Genomic DNA, 19,262 nt, shown 5'->3' with positions numbered 1-19,262 from the left:
AGTGTTATTTAAAAAGTGAGAAACTTCATTTCTGAGTGAACTATTTCAGTAAGTGTTTTCACTTCCTTGGTGTGAAAGTTTAAATAATGTACACTGTGATATAAATAATAAATAATATCATAATTAGTATGTTATTGTATTGTAGTGCTCACTTTTAGCAATTAGGATTTGACATCATAATGGCAAAAAAGTAATAGCTGATTAGAATTATTAATAATGAAGGTTTTACAATAAGTTTGTAAATAAGTGTTATAAAATAGTTATGGTGATCTAACAGTTAATATTAAATTATTTTTACTGCATTTTGAAATCTTGGTTAATTTCTACATTATTTTTGACATTCCTTTTATTACATTCACATTAACAGTGCAGTATGTAAGTTATACACCCAGCTGTTGATCTAGGTGTTACACTCCTGGATCAAAACAAACCCATTGCAGATTGCCAGGTTGAGGACAGGAGCGAGTGATTTAAACCGTGTTCTGAATAAAAGCAATGGCACCTGACAGAAGGAATATTTTCTATATTAAAATGAGTTTTTGCGCTAAACAACACCTCAAATTGATATATCAGAAACGACTTCTATTTCTAACAGGTGAACAACAGATATCTCACAATGATCACCTTAGGTACACCTCATGTGCTTTATTCAGTGTAAAATGCTAATAATGTGAGTTTAAATACCATTTCACATGACATTTATTGCCATAATATTGAAAGCAGCAGCAGATAGTTCACCTCAGATCTTGAAGATAAAATAAACCTTTTGAAATTGAACTTTAGAACTAAACATTAATGATTCAGCATGTACGTTTAATAATGTTAAAGATGGTTAATATGTAATAAATAGATTATAAACCTTACCATTTCGTAAGTGAGTGCATATTCTGTGCTTCTGAATGGCTGTATTTAAATTTCTGTCAAGTTTCGTCTGGTACAAACAGACAAATTGCTCATGACTGCTCATCTCGTCACGTAGCTTGTTGTTAGGACACAGGATTACAATGTAACCTGCTCACCTAATGTTTACATTAATAATATTTATATCATTTGCTAATTAATAACCTCATGTGGAACTGAATCTGCGTCTCATTTTGGAGTCTGCTCCTGTTTACTGGAGGTCGCATTTCAGTCACGGGTGCATTCTTTCAGAGCCTTCCTGAATGAATAACTGAAGTATGCGGTTTTCCAGCAAGGCAACTCGTGGTGCTGAAATAAATATAATTGGCTAAACTGGCATTGGGCAGGTTTAACAACCAAAATAAAGTTCCAGCATGTAACTTTACATTTTCAAAGTAGAATATCTGATTTCAGCATTGTTTTTCAGATAAACAAGTTTTTCACTTGGCATATTTCTTAAATTTCTGCAAACATATTATGGTATTTTTTATGCTTTAGAAGAGTCAAAAACTTACATACAGCACCTTTAAAAAACATTCAGTGCTTCTGTGATTTTTTTTAAAGACAATTCAGATGAATAATTTATGTAAAATAAATAGAGCATAATTAAAGCAATATAATGCATTTAAAATATTATGCAATGGATTTTAAGATCAATGAATGTTACAAATATTTTAAATATTTATTGATGTATATAAACTATTATTATTAGTAGTAGTAGTATTAACACATAAGTACTGACAAAAGTAAACGTGATTTTTACCACAACATTTTTGTTTACATTTACATTATAAAATGTAATACATTTAACTAACAACTTAGATGTATTTTTTTACATATAATAAAAATTTAAATTAGCAATAAATATTAATAAGTATAGCTTATTTAAAGTGATGATGCATTTACATAATAAATGTCATTTTAAGATTATTAAATATTAGAAAAATATGTATTTACATATGGAATTATTATTATTATTATTAACATGTTTAAATATACAAACAAAAATAAACCAAGATTAATACAGTTTATAAAAAATATAATCATGCAATATTTTATAGAAACTGATATGAACTCATTCATGACATCATACTTAATGAATAAAAAATAAACATTGCTAAGTAATTCATGCACTCTTATTGTATCATCATATCTTATTTCACAATATGAAAATATTTATCGTTAAAATCAGCAAGTGCATAAAAATGTTTCTTAATTATTGACCTTTTAATATTGTTGTGTACATTATTGTGTAAGTATTTCAAATATGGGTATTTTCAAACTCTGTTTTTTAAACGTATCATTTCATCTGCAAGTCCAGTGTTAAAGCTTTGATCTTTGTCACTAAGCTTCATTCCTCATGTGTCCTCGTCTGATACAGAGACATGAAGCTGAGTGGCCTCACACTTCCACGAGGCAGCATCCCAAAGCTTCAGGCACCCAATGGGGCAGTGAATGGCGTTCATTCAGAGGTCACGTGTGACAAAGCGCCTCTTACCAAATTCGAGTAGGTGCCAAACCTCAAAGAGCTGAATGCAGCTGGCCATCGATGCTGCCATTCACTAAATAAAAAATGGCATGTGGGTTTTTTGTGATGTAACCAGGTTTAAAGGAACAGCTCACTCAAAAAGATCAGCATGTCATCACTTTGTTAGTTTTAATCTTTGCCAACCATGCATGTTGTAACTTATTTTAAGTAATGTTGGTAAATTTTAGATACATATGTCTTTCAAACATTTATTACATCACTGATGTATAACATAACAGCATATGTGTGTGTGTTGTGAAATTATTAGCAAAACTACTATAGTGACCAGCACAATTGAGAACACCCTTCACAGATCTCTCTTTTACGCTAATATTTTCTATTGGATGCTATGCAGTAATAGATTTGTGTGCTGTATATACATTTGATTAGTCGGCACCAAAGCTGAAACTAAAATTTAAACTAATTTTAAACCTTAGGTATCTTAACTTAAGATCACACTACAAACAAAAGTACAACAAAATGAATGTTATGGAAAAACTATTCAGTGCAATTTTATTAGACAAGAAATCAAGTCTAAAAAAATATACATTTTAGTCGATCTTTGAGTTTGTATTATTATTGTTGTTTTTATTTATTTATTTTTGCAATGAATTATCTTTCTATTCCTATTGATGTTTTGTGACCAAACCCTTATTTCAATAAATATAACTATTTAATAAAGGGTGTTTTGTTTAAATGCACCAAATTTTATTTTCTATATGGAGAAATGGATAAAAAACACTCATATTTTAAAAGAGGGTGTACTAATTTATGTTGAGCACTATATATATATATATATATATATATATATATATATATATATATATATATATATATATATATATATGTGTGTGTGTGTGTGTGTGTGTGTGTGTGTGTGTGTATATATGTATATAAAAAAATATATATATATAAATGTATATAAATATATATATATGTATATAAATATATATATATATATATATATAAATATATATATATATATATAAAAAAAAATATATATATATATATATATATATATATATATATATATATATATATATATAAATATATAATATATATATATATATATATATATATATATATATATTTTTTTTTTATATACATATATACACACACACACACACACACACATACACAAGTAGTATTCTCTATATATTTCAAAGCAGGGTGTCTGTAGGGTCTTAAAATGTCTTGAATTTCAAAAACTAAATTGTATCCCCTAAAGAGTCTTAAATTTACTGAAATATTGTGTTTGTAGGTCAAATAAATCATTTTAAACAGGTCTTAGTTTTTCTGTCCATGTAAAGTCACCCATCCAATCACCAGCAATAAAGAAGTTTATTTACCAATATGGTTTATATATCTTCCTTACAATAGCATTTGTTTTCAGTGTTTTTTAATGTTGCTAACACTTTAGCATAATGGTCTGTTAGTTAATGTATTTACTAACATTATGAATAATCTTATAAAGCATTATTACCCATAGTTCAACATTTATTTATGCATAAGTTAATGCACCATGCGTTCACATGAACTTGTGTTATTTAACCTAAATAGCATTAATAAATATGTAACAAATGTATTACTAATAGTTTGTTCATGTTAGTTAATACATTAACTAGTTGACCATTATTTTAAAGTGTTATCTTAATGTTTAATTGGGCCATTAGAAAATGTCCTTAGCGTTTAGCTGTCTAATTCTGAAATTTCATTCAGAATGGTCTTAAAGTCTTAAAAAGTCTTAAATTTGACTTGTAACCTGCAGAAACCCTGCAAAGTGTTACTTGCAGCTTCTCTAAGTTGTTTGTGAGATTCAGTGTTGCCAATTTAGCAAATTTGTTGAATATTTAGCGACTTTTCTGACCCCCTTTGTGACTAATTTTCAAAAAAGACTAGCGAAAAATCTAGAGACTTTTTCTAGTGTTACTAAATATTTTCAGAGACTCTGTGCTGTTCTTATTATTATCTTACTACATTATGTCTGAGAGATTACTGTAAATACTCTGCACTCTATCTACACTGTTTAACTGTATTCAAGCAACAATACATTTAATTAAACTGACATTAACATATATAAAGCGTACTTTAAATATAAATACCACTTTATTAGACAAAAGACTGTATTAAACAGACAATGACATCAGTAATATGTACATTTACACGTTTTGTACTGCACAACACAAACATATACATATATAAAGCAGAGCGCAAACATAAATACCACTTTATTAAACAAAAGACTGTGTTAAACAAACAGACAATGGCATTAGTAATATGCACATTTACTCATGACATTGCAACGTTTAGAGCTTAGCTTCTTTCCATTGTGTTGGCAAGATTCACTTGCATTGAATCCAAATAGTCTTTACACCTTTTTTTTTATAAACTATCATCTAAAATAGCAAATAGTGATTAAATATTTACAGAATTTCATTTTTGATGAGCTATATTTTTAAATCATGAGGTTACATGTTATTCCTACTGCCATTTTTTAAAACTCTTTCATTGTTTTCTTTATTATCAATTTCCCTAAAAAAGCAAGTTAAACAATCCCCCTGCCTCATTAAACACAGGAAGCAACTTTTTTTGCTGTGTTATAATATTGATATATTTGCTCTTGTTTTAAATAGGAAGAAACCAGAATCGACTGATCCAACAGCAGAGGCCTGAGAGGATGAGATTCCACAGAAGACAATCTGAATTCATTGATGAAACTTCACACAAACCTCTGAGCTTGAGCCATGTCCACATGAACACGGTATTTTTATAAACCGAGTTTTCCCCGTCTTCGTTTAAAAAAAAAAAAAAACCGTAATCTCTGTCCGCATGAAAACCAAAAACAGACCAAAGGAACCAACAGGTGGCGATAAAAGTGTTTAATGCTGGGTTTACACTAAATGCCGAATTAAATATTTGCAGGATTACATGGCATACACTAAAAAAATGCTGGGTTCTACACAACTCCTTCATGTTGTCCCAACACAAATCGATTAAGTTAACGTAATTGTTGATGGGCAAATTGGATCAGGGAGAGGCCAAGCTGGAGTCTTTCTACGATCCCCTGGGCTCTGTTGGATGTGAAAATGAACCAAAACAAACCTTTACGATTGGCTCAAGATTGGCAATAAAATTCAGGATCCTTTTTGGAGTGTACAAATCAATGCAGACATGAAAACAAAAGCCGGTTAAGGCTGAATACGACTTTTACGTTGAGTGATCGCAGCATCCCAGGGCACATGCCTTGCCCATAGCCTTGCATTTATACTTCTGCATTCTGTTTGTGTTGCTCTGCAATAACACTCCCGAAACGCTAGCTGGCACTGGGGCTTCTATGTTCCTCTGTGTCGAGTTTCTTTCTGGGTGTTTTGTTTAAACCAGAAATACCTGTAATGCTAATTTACTGAACAAGTACATTAAACTTGATCATTCAGAAGCGGGAACTGGCAGACATGCAACAACTTTAATCATAAAGTAACAAAATAAAAGTCTCCATCTGGAGCTGCTCCACAGGACTTGCTCTAATGGGCTCCCACCCACACTAATCAATGCTACCAAGTGACACAGACCACGACGTGTAGTTAAATTTTTTGAGAAGTGTGCAAACCCAGTTGTGTTGGCCAATCAGAATGTTTGAGAAATGCTGACGTTGGAAATTTGAGAACTTGAGGCCAGGACACTCAAGATGAATTCTTTATTAAGGACACCAAGGTTGTTCTGCAGTCAAAAGTCATCTTCAAGAGGTTCACATGAGCCTGGAAGAGTCTACAAGAGTCTACTACATTCTACAAAAGTCTAATTTGAGTAGTTGTCCTGTTTAGTATATGTTTTAGGAGGTGGTGGTGTTAGGGTGGAGACAAAGAGCATGTAAATGAGGTATAGGGAAAGAACCTGTCCAGCCACTTACCAGACAAGTTTCAACTGCCCTACTAAGGGTCTCTTAGGCCTGAATGGATCCACAAAGGCACAAAAAATATAATATAGAATAAGAATATAACTTTTCATTCATATATATTTTACTGTATACTATATTACTTTGAAACTAGAATATATACATTTATATTTCTGCAACATTTTAAGGCAAAGACTCTGGATTTTTTGTAAAGTCTTCACCCTGGCCAGAGTTTTCATAATGTTTCAGTTTTAGTCACCTGAATACTGATTTTTTTGTGTCTACAAATGGCCTAACCACATAAACACTGCGATTTTTCTAATTACCCGTGTTCATGAGGATGAAAAGTGCATCATTTTGATTCGGTAATTAACGAAATTAAACGAAATGCAAGTCATTTGTAGCCTAAAAATGATGTTTGAGCATCTCGGCTGGCCCGATATAGTAAAACTGGCTCAGCCAATAGATGGACTTTGGGGGCAGGGCTATCTGTTTGTCCGGCCAATGGCAGACGGGGGCATGTTTGAAATGACACCCTTCAGCTGTAAGCGACACAGTCTGCATACGAAACATCACGAAGACGACTGTTATTAGCAGGATTATGTTAACATAGATCAGGGGTGCTCAAACTGTGACCTGCGTAGTTTTTGCTCCAACTTTCTTTAGCAAACCTGTCTGGATGTTTCTAGTACAGCTAGAAAAAGCTTGATTACCTGGTTCTGGTGTGTTTAGTTGGGGTTGGGAATAAAATATGCAGTACACCGGCCCTCAAGCACCAAGTTTGTGCACCCCTGCCATATAGAATATGGGTGTTATTAAATTTCAATGTAGGATGTAGAAGAGCACTGGAGTGGAATCGAGTACTGTAAATACTGTACATGTCAAATGCTGAATGCGTGTTCAGCAGTGAGCAGATTGATGCAGCTAATGTTGACATTTTAAAATAGAAGTACTACTGTCGTAATGGGAGCGTTATAATTATCCAGCACATCATTAGTGTTAATTTATTGCACGTTTAGCGTATGCTTTTTGCATGTATAAAACAAAGAGCCGTTTGACTTCATATTGATATTACTTGGCATTTTATTGAATAGTTTAACATCATATATTGTTTCATAAATACATGAATGATTTTCTTTAGTCAAGTGATGATGTGAAACGTGGTTGTAAATACAGACGCATGCATACATTTGTACATAGATGTATTATTTTTTGGATCTTCGCTGTACATTGTATATATTATTTCTTTAATCCTTTTATACTCGATGTGCGACTCTTTTAACTATGTAAATGTATTCATCATCAAATTGAGTCTTTTGAATAAAAGAGAAACATATATACTATACTGTTTTTGTTGTAGCTCATCATTATTTATTATGGAGATTTATTCAGTCGTTGTTATAATAAGGCTGTAGATGACCGAGTCGCACTCTTGACTGTTGCAGCATGGTCTAAAAAACAAAAGATTTGACATGACATGACGAGAAACAACAATAATACTCTTCAGTATTTGCTTACAAATAATACAAACTTAAAAACTTTTGTCAACACAGCTAATTCAGGGAGTAATACATTAATTCCACATACACTACCTGACAAAAGTCTTGTCGCTTATCCAACAAATAATAACTTGTTGATCTAGTTGATCATTTGGTATCAGAAGTGGTTTATATAAAAGGCAAAGGCCTCTAGATTTTGCTTATCTGACCAAAATAAAATATGATTATGCCTTTTAATGATTTAATTAGGACAGTAAGGTCTGACTTTGCTTAGACAAAAGTCCTGTCACTTAACAGAAATAATGTAGAGTATAGAATATAAAGTCATGGTGCAGTGGATAAAGAATGAATATTGTGTATGACTCCCATGAGCTTGGAGGACTGCATCCATACATCTCTGCAATGACTCAAATAACTTATTATTAAAGTCATCTGGAATGGCAAAGAAAGTGTTCTTGCAGGACTCCCAGAGTTCATCAGGATTCTTTGGTTTCATCTTCAGTGCCTCCTCCATCTTACCCCAGACATGCTCAGTAATGTTCATGTCTGGTGACTGGACTGGCCAATCCTGGAGCACTTTGACCTTTGCTTTCAGGAACTTTGATGTGGAGGCTGAAGTATGAAAAGAAACGCTATCCTGCTGAAGAGTTTGCTCTCTCCTGTGGTTTGTAGTGTAATGGGCAGCACAAATGTCTTGATAGCTCAGGCTGTTGATGTTGCCATCCACTCTGTAGATCTCTCGCATGCCATCATGCTGAATGTAACTCCAAACCATGATTTTTCCTTCACCAAACTTGACTGATTTCTATAAGAATCTTGGGTCCATGTGGCTTCCAGTAGGTCTTCTGCAGTATTGGTGATGATTGGGATGCAGTTCAACAGATGATTCATAAGACAAATCGAACTTCTGCCACTTTTCCTATTGATCAACTAGAACTCAAGTTATTATTTGTTGCTCTTACAACAAGCGTCGACAGCAAGACTTTTGTCAGGTAGTGTATTTGCCTGCCAAAATCAGTGTAGTGATGTGATCTTCATTACCTGTCTGAGTTTGATGGAGGAAGCTTCAGATCTGCATAAATCACAGTTGAAGTGTTTGTTTCAGACTCTGTTTTTCTCAGGTTTTCGTAAATCACTTCAGTGACTGCAGGCATCTGATCAGAGGTATAGCATAAAACAGTGGTCAAACTTTAAGGTTACAATACTTGATGTTAGTTATTAATGCTTCATATAAATCAGCTCCCTAGCTCTCTAGGTCATTTCATCAGTAGGTTGTGTACACAAATTTAGGCCACTGGTGTGCTTTGTTCACTACACATTGGGACTAGGCTTTAAAACAAGTGCAGATGTTTTGTTAAGTAATAATCGGAGCATCCAAGGCATGTGCTGTAAAGGCTCCGTCCTCTTTTGGAAAGAGAGCAGCTCATTTGCATTTAAAGAGGCAGATGTAAGCAGTGCGGTTTAGCTTTTGCTCTAAAAGGGGCATTATAGTATGGTAAAATAAAGTATTTAATGTGATTGAATACCTGTTCTGCAGTCTGCTTTTGTGACGTAAACAGTTTCTTCCTGTAAAAAATTTGAACATTTATAATGTGACTTTCACTCAGAGGTAAATGACGCAGTGATTAAAGTATATTTGAACTTAAAATGGATGGTTTACCAGGTTTATAAATTGAAGTAAAACATAAACCACAAAACTAAAACCTGAAATTAAATATATAATAAAATCTAAAAGAAAAAAACAGTAAAATATAAACATACCAAATAGCCAAAACTATATAGACGCAAACAAAATGACTACATAAAGTATACTGTACAACGACTACCAAGTAAAATATAGACATAAAAAATGTAAACCACACTTGTAGTTAAGAGATCAGGAAACAATAAATTGTATAATTTTGTTAAAATAGCCTGCTGGTGAAAGACGTTGCAAAAAAAAAAAAGAAAAAGAAAGAAAAAGAGATTGCATGTTTGTTTGAAGAACAGATTCATGTAATCAGAGAAGCTGAAACCTGAACGCAGCGAGTGACAATGGAGAAATCAAAAGCTTGCGCAATGGAAGATTTGTCATTTTTGTAAAGAACAAAATGCAATCAATGCATCACGTTCAGAACTGTGTGTCCTGTGTTTTATTGTGTGTTGTTCATCCACTCACCTTACAAAGAGCACAAACAGGACCAACAGCATAGCCATTACAAACAAAAACACCGCTGATGCGCTCAGCAAGAAATGACGATCACTTGCCACTAAAAAACAAACAGAAAAATAGGAATTCAATTTATTTTTATTTCTCTAGCACTTTTACAATATAAACTGTCAAAACTGCTTAACATAGAGGTTCTAGTACATTGAAATTGTCAGTCCAGTTTTCAAAAAATAAAGTTTAGTTCAGTTCTGTGTGGTTTAATTTTCGATGCTTAAAGTCCAAACACTGAAGAGTAAATCCATCAATACGCAGCTTTGAATTTGGAAAAACTAGGATAAAATTATTGCTATATTTGAAGTAGCTTATATGCAATTTTTAAAGCAATACACAATTGGTGGCTACAAAAGCATGTTGTGTATATTTTAAATAATATATATTTTATTTCCTTATTTTAATGTTTAAATTTAAATTCCCAAAAATCATTTTATTTTGCATTTATTAATATTTTATTTATATATTATTAAATGTATTATTTATATATAATTGTGTAAAGTTCATTATTGTCATGGTTATAAATTGTTACATAAATTATATAAAAAAAGAGATTTCATTTCATGAACCCGGATGTTGTGTTTAATATTATTGTTATTTAGTAAAAAATGAGTTAAAATTACTATGTTGGTACTGTGCAAATTTTTTTATTTTTAAATTTAAGGTCAGTCCGCACCAAAACTGCAGTTTAATATTATTTATTTGTTAGTTTATTTTTATGTATGTAATTTATTTTATTTTATTTCTGGTCCAGTTCACACAAAAACTGCAGTGTTTATCATTATGTTTATTTAGATTTTTTTTTAAATGAAAATGACTGCGTTGTACAAATATTTATTAAATTTTATTTTATTTAATATTTTATTTTAATTTATTTTTTTAGTACAGTCGGACCAAAATTGCGATGTTTATTATTAGGATTTTTAGAAAAAATGTTATTAAAATGATTGTTTGTATTGTACAAACATTTATTTTGTTTTCTTTTATTTCCAGTCCGCAGCAAAAACTGCGGTGTTTAATATTAGACTGTTTAATTCAAATTTAATTGAAATTACTGTCTGTATTGTACAAATATTTATTTATTTATTTTCAGTCCAGTCCGGTTTATTTAGTAAAATAAGTATTGTGCAAAATATTTTAGTTTTATTTGTTTTGTTTTAGTTTATTTTATTTCCAATCCTGACCAAAGCTAGTATTTAATATTTTATATTTTTAGATTATTTTTCTAATTAAAATTACTGTATATATTGAAAATTTTTTTTTATTATTTTATAAAATGTATATTTTTTTATGTCCAGTCCAGCAACAAAAAAAATTTACCATTTTTTTACCCCAAAATTAATTTCTGTTTATTTTATGCTGTTTTATTTTATCTTCAGTATCGAAATAATAAATCTGGCCGGTTTTAAAATAATTTCTTAACTATACTATGCATAAAATTGAATAATATAAAATAAAATAAAATGTAATTCAGTATTACTATAGCTAAACTGGCACAGAAGCTAAAAAAAATTATAATCTTTATTTAATATTCTTATTTCATTTCCTTTGAAGCAGTCCCTATTACCTTTGAGTGCTTTGACAGTAGATTTCTGTGTGCCGATGTGATTGGTGGCAGTGCAGAAGTAAAGGCCAGCATCCTGCAGACTGGCAGATCTGATGGTTAATTCACTGCCAGATCCTACAGAAGACATGTTTGCGTCTGTGATCTTGAACCAGCTGTAGTGTGTCACTGCAGGATTGGCTTTGCTCTTGCAGGTCAGAGTCAGCGGGTTTCCTTCTTGTATTTCCTCAGATGATGAAACGCTGATTTCGACATCTTTTGGCCGATCTGTGCGGAGAAACCACAGGGTCTGTGTTTGCAAGAATGAAACATTTGCATGTAAAGCCACAGTTGCATTGAGACGTTGCATACAATTGTGGGATTGCAGTTATAGCGAAATCTGTTTGGAAGAAGATTAGGGCCAAGAAATAATAATAATTAAAAAAAAACATCTCAATGTTAAAGTCACTATAATGTTGATTAAACTAATTTAAGACTGAAAATGTTGAGAATAAACTCGTTCAATTTTAAGAATGAAGTCATCGTGTTTTGAGAAAAAACTAACTATATTTCTTGAAATTTTTAAAAAATAAAATGATGAGAATAAACTCATATTTTAAGAATGAAATCATTTTGTGAAAAAAACATGTTCAATTTCAAGAATTAGTTTTAAATAAAATGTTGAGAGTAAACTCATATTTTGTGAGCCAAGTTGTTTTGTTTTTGAGAACAGAACTTCAAATATATTGTTGAGAGTAAAATCATTAAAGTTAGAGAATTGTGTCATATTTTGAGAATTACAGTTATTTTTAAATAAAATTTAAAGAATAATTTCATTACATTTTGAGAATAAAATCGTGTTTTGAGAAAAAAAATGTCAAGAATTTAAAAAAATAAATCATTGAAAATCAACTCATTAAATTTCCTGAATAAATTTAGTTTTGAGAAAAAAATAATAATTCTATTTCTAGAAAAAAAAGTTTAATTAAAAGATTGAGAATAAACTCTTTGAGAAAACAGTCGTCTTGTTTTTGAGAGGAATAAAAAAAGTGGTTAGTTTTTTTTAAATAAAATGTTGAGAATAAATTCATTAAACTTTTGAGAACAAAGTCATTGTGTCAAAACTAATTATATTTCTAGAAAAAAAGTTTAAATAAAATTAGAATAAACTCATATTTTTGATAAAAAATATTATATATTTTTAATAAAATGTTGAGAGTGAACAGTAAATTTTGAGAATAAAGTTGTTTTGAGAAGAACAGAGAATTTCAAGAATTTTTTTAATGTCGACAAAAAACGTAATAAATTTTGAGAATAGCGAGTTGTGTTGTGTTTTGTGAGTGTTTTGAAAAAAAAGCTGTGTATTTCTAGAAATAAATGTAATAAAATTTTGAGAATAAACTCAAAGTTTGAGAGTAAAATTGTTTTTGAGAAAAAAAACATGCGAAATTTAAAAGAACATTTTAAATAAATAATATAATTTCTAAAAGAAAGTTTTGTTTTGAGAAAACTTTTTTCCATAGACATAAATTTGCTAAATGTGATACTGTTGTTGAATATTGTGATAACGACATTTCTTACAGTATCACATTCCCCTAGAAAAATCCTTTTTTTTTTTTTTTGCTTTTTTTTTTATCAGCCCTGATTGATTGATTGATTGGTAGTATGGTTGGTTGATTGGTTGATTGATTGATTGATCGATCGATTGATTGGTAGTATGGTTGGTTGATTGATTGATTGATTAATTGAATGATTGATTGATTGATTGATTGATTGATTGATTGATTGATTGATTGATTGATTGATTGATTGATTGATTGATTGATTGTTTGGTAGTATGGTTGGTTGATTGGTTGATTGATTGATTGATCGATCGATTGATTGGTAGTATGGTTGGTTGATTGATTGATTAATTGAATGATTGATTGATTGATTGATTGATTGATTGATTGATTGATTGACTTTAGATTGATAGAGTATACTTTTAGAAAAACTAGCACCTACATCTGACGTCCAGTAATGTTTGAGCAGATAAAGTTGTGTTGCTGTTCTTCAGGCCGCATGAATAGTTTCCAGCATCGCTGTGCGAGACAGAAGAGATCCTGAGCTCATTCCCTGTGGCTTGTGGAAGCAGAAGGTGGTTTTTAAACCAGAGAAACGACTCTTCTGTCGGTGTACAGTTTTCTGCGCTGCAGGTCAGTGTCACAGAGTCTCCTTCATCAATCTGTTCACTCGCCTTTTGTGTTTTCACGGTTACTCTGAGAGGTAAAACTGTTCAAAAAGATGGCGATTAATGGAGTTCAATCATCCAAAAATATTCAACCCAGGCTCATTGGAATTATACACTTTTAAAAACTGAGAAATGTGTACCATGGGTAATGTCTTTTTGCAGTTTTTGTTTTCACAAATTTACTAAAGGGCACCATGTACATTATTGACATCCTCAAATAGGTTACTGGGGCACGTTTTCTCATACATGCGATTTCTTGCATATCCACCGGAGGTTGCTGTATATGTTTCAGCATATATTAATGTATCTTATCACGTGTGTCCATGAGAAAAATCGGTTGGCTTGTCACCATAATATATCAGCCTGATATCGATTGACAACACACCCCCTTGCCTAAACCCAACTGATAGTGTTTTTAAAAGCAAACTAGAAGAAGAAACACCCTATTCATACAGAGGTGAGTACCGCCCCGCAGCATTCGTTTCACACACAACATGCAGACATAAATACCCAAAAGCACATATTTCTTAGTTCTCAAAAATGTATCCCTGGGCATATTTTCCCAATGCTCATGTGTTGAAAATATTATGCATGCTGAACAGTGTTATATATTACAAATGTATTACAAAAAAGTCAATTTAAAAAAGAAAAAGTATTTCCAAAAGTAGTTTAAAAAGATAGAAAGTAGTTCAGAAAGACACTTAAAATAACAAAGGCAGTGCGGGTGTTTATTGCTGAAGATTTGCAGCCGTTTTCGGTGATTGGAGATGCGGGCTTTTGTCATCTTATAAAAGCTCTCGATCCGCGTTACAGACTTCAGTCTTGCATTTTTTCAGCACCGAGATAATTAGGATGGTTTATTTATGTTTACTTAAGTACAAATATGTTTATTTGAAATGGCCAATTTATCTTTATTAACTTCACAGTTATGTTTATTTTCAGTGTAGGATTGTATGTGTTCCCCAGTTTGTACATGGGCTACCAGCAGCTGTAAGATTTCAGTTTTATTTTTTTTTTATACAATACACTAGGAACTAGTGTACTTCTCTTGGCTTTTAAGTAAAACAAAGTGAGTAATGCAATAAATCGTTTTTATTTTTTTTTCTCCTTAACCTCTTACTGTTCCTATTGCCTATAGAATAAAAAAACACGTGTCAAGCCATGAGAACCGAACCGAAAACCGTGTTAAAAAACCGAGGTATATCTATCAAATGCCTTTTTTAGGTTTGCCCTCCACTAAACACTTTATTTTTAAGGATGAACAGCAACTGTTTATCAAAGTTTGTATTCTTCTATTGCTTTATTCTTCATCAAACAAATGTGGTCTTTCATTTACCTGCAACTTTAAGCTGTATGCCACCAGATCCTGTGAATTTTTCATAATAATCATTTGTTTCAATGCGAAAGAAATATCTTCCGATGTCACCTTTGGAGACATTTCGCAACCGCAATGAGCAGTTTTTGTTTTGGTTGGCGTATGCTGTTCTGCCTTTATACGGCCAGCTGATCAGTGCTCTGTTTGAGTGATAGACAGTTATTCCCTGCTGTGATCCATCCTGTTTCTGATTTTTGCCTGGTCTGAACCATTTTGTTACTGTTAGTTTGAGATAATCCGGATAATCAAATAAACAGCTGAAATCCACAGAAGATCCTTCAAATACACACATTCCTTTAGGATCATATGAAACTGACCATGAAGCCACAGCAGCTGAAACACAAATACAGTTTACAGTTAGTGTCAAGTCACCACAGCGTTTGTTAATCTTAAACACTTTTTGTTGTCTAGGTGCACTATGAAGAAAATCTATTACTGTCGAATAATAATAAGAGTTCAGTGAATGGAAATGGCCTTGATATATACAGTGAGCCTCAGACACCATTGTTTCCTCATTCTCATATAAATCCTACAAATGTAAAACCCCAGTGGAAAAACAGGCACATCAGAACACAAAGCAGACTGTTGCGTGACTCACAAGCCATGACTTCAAGATTTGCACGCACTGCTTTCTACATCATCAGATGATTTCACCGAGTTGGAAATGCTCCTGGATTAACATCTATTTTGATCCTGGAACAACATTCCGATCAGCCAATCAGAATTAAGGGATACGTTACTGTTTATGTTAAGTTTAGGCTTACGGTTAGGTTTATGCAATCCTACAATATTGTAATCCAACTAACATTCCTCTCTGATTTTAGGAATAATTTACAGTTGGTTGGGTAAAGGATAGAGAATAGGTATGGATGATGTTCCAGGATCAACCTAAATTGTAATCTAGGATTGCATGCCTCAGGCTGTTTTGTGATTGAAACAATTAGAACTTTCCTCACTTATTTTTAAGTTTATCAGAATTGATACTATGTGGGACTCTTATTTTGAAAGCGGGAGATGCAGCAAAGGCAAATCCAACCGCACCGGTTTGTTTTTTTGCGCATTACTAAGGCATAGCTTTAGAGCTCATCAGAACGCAAAATGCAGGATATACAGATTAAACATTTATTCAGCACCAACTTGTAGAGGAATAAGGTATGTTTAATTGTATCATTTTTAATTTATAATATATTATAATATATTTTAATATATAATTGTTAATTCATCCTGTTTATTGTGAAATTTACTCTTTCAGATATGGTCAGTAAACAACCTTCTGCTTCTAGGGGTATTTTATGGGGTAATAAATGAGCAAATAAACCAATTTCTGGATAATGTTTTAATTTACCTAAGTCTCATACCTACTATGTAGATATCAGAGAACAATGTAACTTACTGAATTAATGCAGTACATGGCTCCTTTAAAACTATGATTCTACAAGACTGTTGATGATCAGACCGGACCAAAAAAGTTAATTATTTAGTCCAGTAGTTTTTACCAGGGAGAGGTTAATTACTCACAATTTGTATTCTGTTATTGGTTACAAATTACATGATGAAATGTATAGTCAGCAATGGATTCTAGATTATTTATTTTTAATGTCATGTATCATAACTACTTTGGGATTACTTTTAGATTACATTTTGCTTTATGCTGTTTTTGTTTTCATTTGTTAAATAATTCAGAAGCAGGTGTTGCAAATGAATTAAGATGACATTCATTTGGACATTTCATCAGATTAGAATTATAAGGTTCTATCTGACATTTCAGTTATTGACTTATTTTTATTTAATGACAACTTATTTACTTTGTGTGATGTTTTTTAATAAGTTGTTTACATTTTGAAGACTTTTTATTTAAGAAACAAATGTTACACACACTGTTTGCTATGAAATGCAAAAACTTCTAATAAGCTCAATATCTCAATATCATTCAGAACGCAGCTAGAACCTCATAATTCCAAGGTGACAATTTTATCTAGTGTAAATATTATTATATGACATAAATAGAATTTTTAAAAGAAACCTTAAAAAGAGAGGAATAGAAATAGGAATAATTGCACAAATTATTAACAATTTACTCCCATTGAGTTAATAATGTGTGCTTATGCAATCCACAAAAGGTAAATGTAATCTAACTATAAACATTTTATTTACAAGCTTTATTTATAAGTTCTTAGTTTTTGTAACTATGCAGCACTATTAATAGGGGACCTCAGCATACAAAAACTTAAAAGCAAACATGCACATCAGTTTCTTTTCTGTGCGTTACTAAGTAATAACTCACAAAGCCATAGCTTTAGAGCAGGGGTGCCCAAACTTTTTCATATAAATGGCCAAAAACCAAATATCATTTAGAGCTGTGGGCCGAAGTTAATTATACTATATTATAATAAAGTTGCCATGGGTAATTTCATAATTTATTGGAAAACATTACTTTAAATTGTAATAATTAATGTAGTATAACATTTAAAATGATAACATATTGCAACAAAACCATAAACAATCGGATTAAATACAGTGAAGTTCACTAGTCAAACAGAATCAGCCTTGATTTGTCCTCGATCTGAAAGTGTGTTTATTTAAACTAAATCTGATCAATTACACCATTTCATTTCAGTTAACTTCTAACAATAAAACCAACAGACAAACAGTTACATTAGGTTTGAAATGACAATCTCTAAACCATCCCTATCATTCTTCCCCTCTTCTCAGATAGGATGGTGCACCAAATAAAAGGTTACTATGGGCCAACTTTGGTCCACGGACCCTAGTTTGGGCATCTCTGCTTTAGAGCTTGTCAAAACGCAAAATGCAGGATATACAGATTATGTCTGTTTAGTTGTATGTTTTAAACAGTTTTTAATTGTATGAAGTTTAATGATTAAAATGTATTGTTTCTAAATTTTTAACTCATTAACTTTACTATTTTAATATTAAATATAATTGTTTGATATTTTTATAGAGAGGTAAACGTAATTTGAAACCACTGAAACGGTTGAAAACCACTGTTGTCAGTCTACTTAATCTATTTCCATAACATCAACATCATTATAAAAAACTAACTAAATACAATAACGTAATGAAAACAAAACTCACCTGACAGAAGCCCTTGCAGGAATATGATCATGTAAATCATGCTGTCCCTTCAGTAGAAAACACACTTGTCTCTTTTAGACTTATCAGTACACTTCAGTATTGCCCCACAAGAATATAAAGACCATTCAGAAAATACTTATTGCATCAATAAACGGATATCCTTTTTCCATGCTGGGAAAACTTCCTTAAATCTGTGCTTGTTACCTTATTCCTTCGCTTTATGGCAAGACAATAATAGCCTATGTTGCATTCAAAGCATGGCAGACATAAAGATATTGTTTCTTCAGTGAAATCAGTTTCGGTTGATGATTTTTCCCACTTAAACAGCAACTTGAACAAGGAACTCAAACAGGAAATGGCAGCTGATCTGAGATGACGCAGTAATGGCTGATGGTGGTCAATTACTGCATATTTATTCTTAGTCAGTTTTGTCCAGCAGTTCCTTCTCTTTAAAAATGGAAATAGAGGCTTCATACAAATAACTCCACTGTAAAAGAACAACACTGGTTTTCCACATTCACAGTGAATCTAAAAAGGCAAACAAACATGACATACTGCTGTTTTTATAAGACTTGACTCACTTGAATGAGTAAAATGAGGGTTCTGTTGAACGTTTTGTGACTGCCATTTTTGTGGAGTTCAGATTCAAGTTGCAATGCTAGTCTATAGCGCCCTCTGCTGTCTATAAAAAGCTTCACTAAAAGGGGTCATTTATTTTTACACTAGTTAATCTAGTTAAATTTATGCTAATTTACTCACCCCCTTGTCATCCAAGATTTTAATTAATTATATTTAATAATTATATTTCATTATCTGAGTAATAAGGGTGTTAAATACATAAATGATCCAAAATTCATTCATTCATTTTTCGGCTTAGTTTCTTTATTAATCAGGGGTCGTCACAGAGGAATGAACGGCAAACTTATCCAGCAAATGGAAAAAAAACTCTCATTAACAGGTCACCGGAAGTTTAAAAGTATGGAAACAACACTAGCTTGG

General features: G+C 31.8%; 2 protein-coding genes across 29 annotated transcripts in view; one reads left to right on the top strand and one right to left on the bottom strand.

Moving 5' to 3' along the window:
• ncam3 (neural cell adhesion molecule 3) overlaps nt 1-7,663 on the top strand; it is a 52,607-nt gene extending 44,944 nt beyond the window's left edge. For 14 of the 26 annotated variants that reach the window (XR_015512098.1, XR_015512097.1, XR_015512096.1 and 11 more), the window contains 2 exons: nt 2,282-2,407; nt 5,062-7,663. Coding sequence is in view for 11 of the 26 variants with exons in the window: in XM_087288075.1 (XP_087144201.1) it covers nt 2,282-2,407; nt 5,062-5,101 (166 nt within the window). In the remaining 15 variants the exon portion in view is untranslated. The remainder of the gene's footprint in view (nt 1-2,281; nt 2,408-5,061) is intronic. The other 12 variants (XR_015512105.1, XR_015512101.1, XR_015512102.1 and 9 more) reach the window with 2 other exon arrangements.
• Nucleotides 7,386-18,897, bottom strand: cd22 (cd22 molecule). 3 transcript variants are annotated; one of them, XM_087285764.1, is made up of 9 exons: nt 18,845-18,897; nt 18,264-18,750; nt 15,129-15,500; nt 13,567-13,833; nt 11,587-11,850; nt 9,978-10,068; nt 9,346-9,385; nt 8,861-8,973; nt 7,386-7,771 (listed from the first exon to the last, which is right to left on the bottom strand). In XM_087285764.1, exons 2-9 carry the CDS (start codon nt 18,301-18,303, stop codon nt 7,705-7,707), a joined length of 1,254 nt encoding a protein of 417 aa, XP_087141890.1. In that variant the 5' UTR covers nt 18,304-18,750; nt 18,845-18,897; the 3' UTR covers nt 7,386-7,704.
• Between the last annotated feature and the right edge of the window lie 365 nt (nt 18,898-19,262).

This window comes from Danio rerio, chromosome 16, assembly GCF_052040795.2.
Source record: "Danio rerio strain M-AB ecotype USA chromosome 16, GRCz13ab, whole genome shotgun sequence".
Taxonomy (NCBI): domain Eukaryota; kingdom Metazoa; phylum Chordata; class Actinopteri; order Cypriniformes; family Danionidae; genus Danio; species Danio rerio.
This window is presented reverse-complemented; position numbering and strand designations above follow the sequence as displayed.

Excerpts from the sequence above, each read along its gene's own strand:
- cd22 (XM_087285764.1), bottom strand. The coding sequence starts at position 18,303 with ATGATTTACATGATCATATTCCTGCAAGGGCTTCTGTCAG. Across the intron at positions 13,834-15,128 it reads CATACAGCTTAAAGTTGCAG|TTTTACCTCTCAGAGTAACC; the intron begins GTAAATGAAAGA and ends CTTTTTGAACAG. Across the intron at positions 10,069-11,586 it reads TACTGTCAAAGCACTCAAAG|TGGCAAGTGATCGTCATTTC; the intron begins GTAATAGGGACT and ends TTTGTTTTTTAG.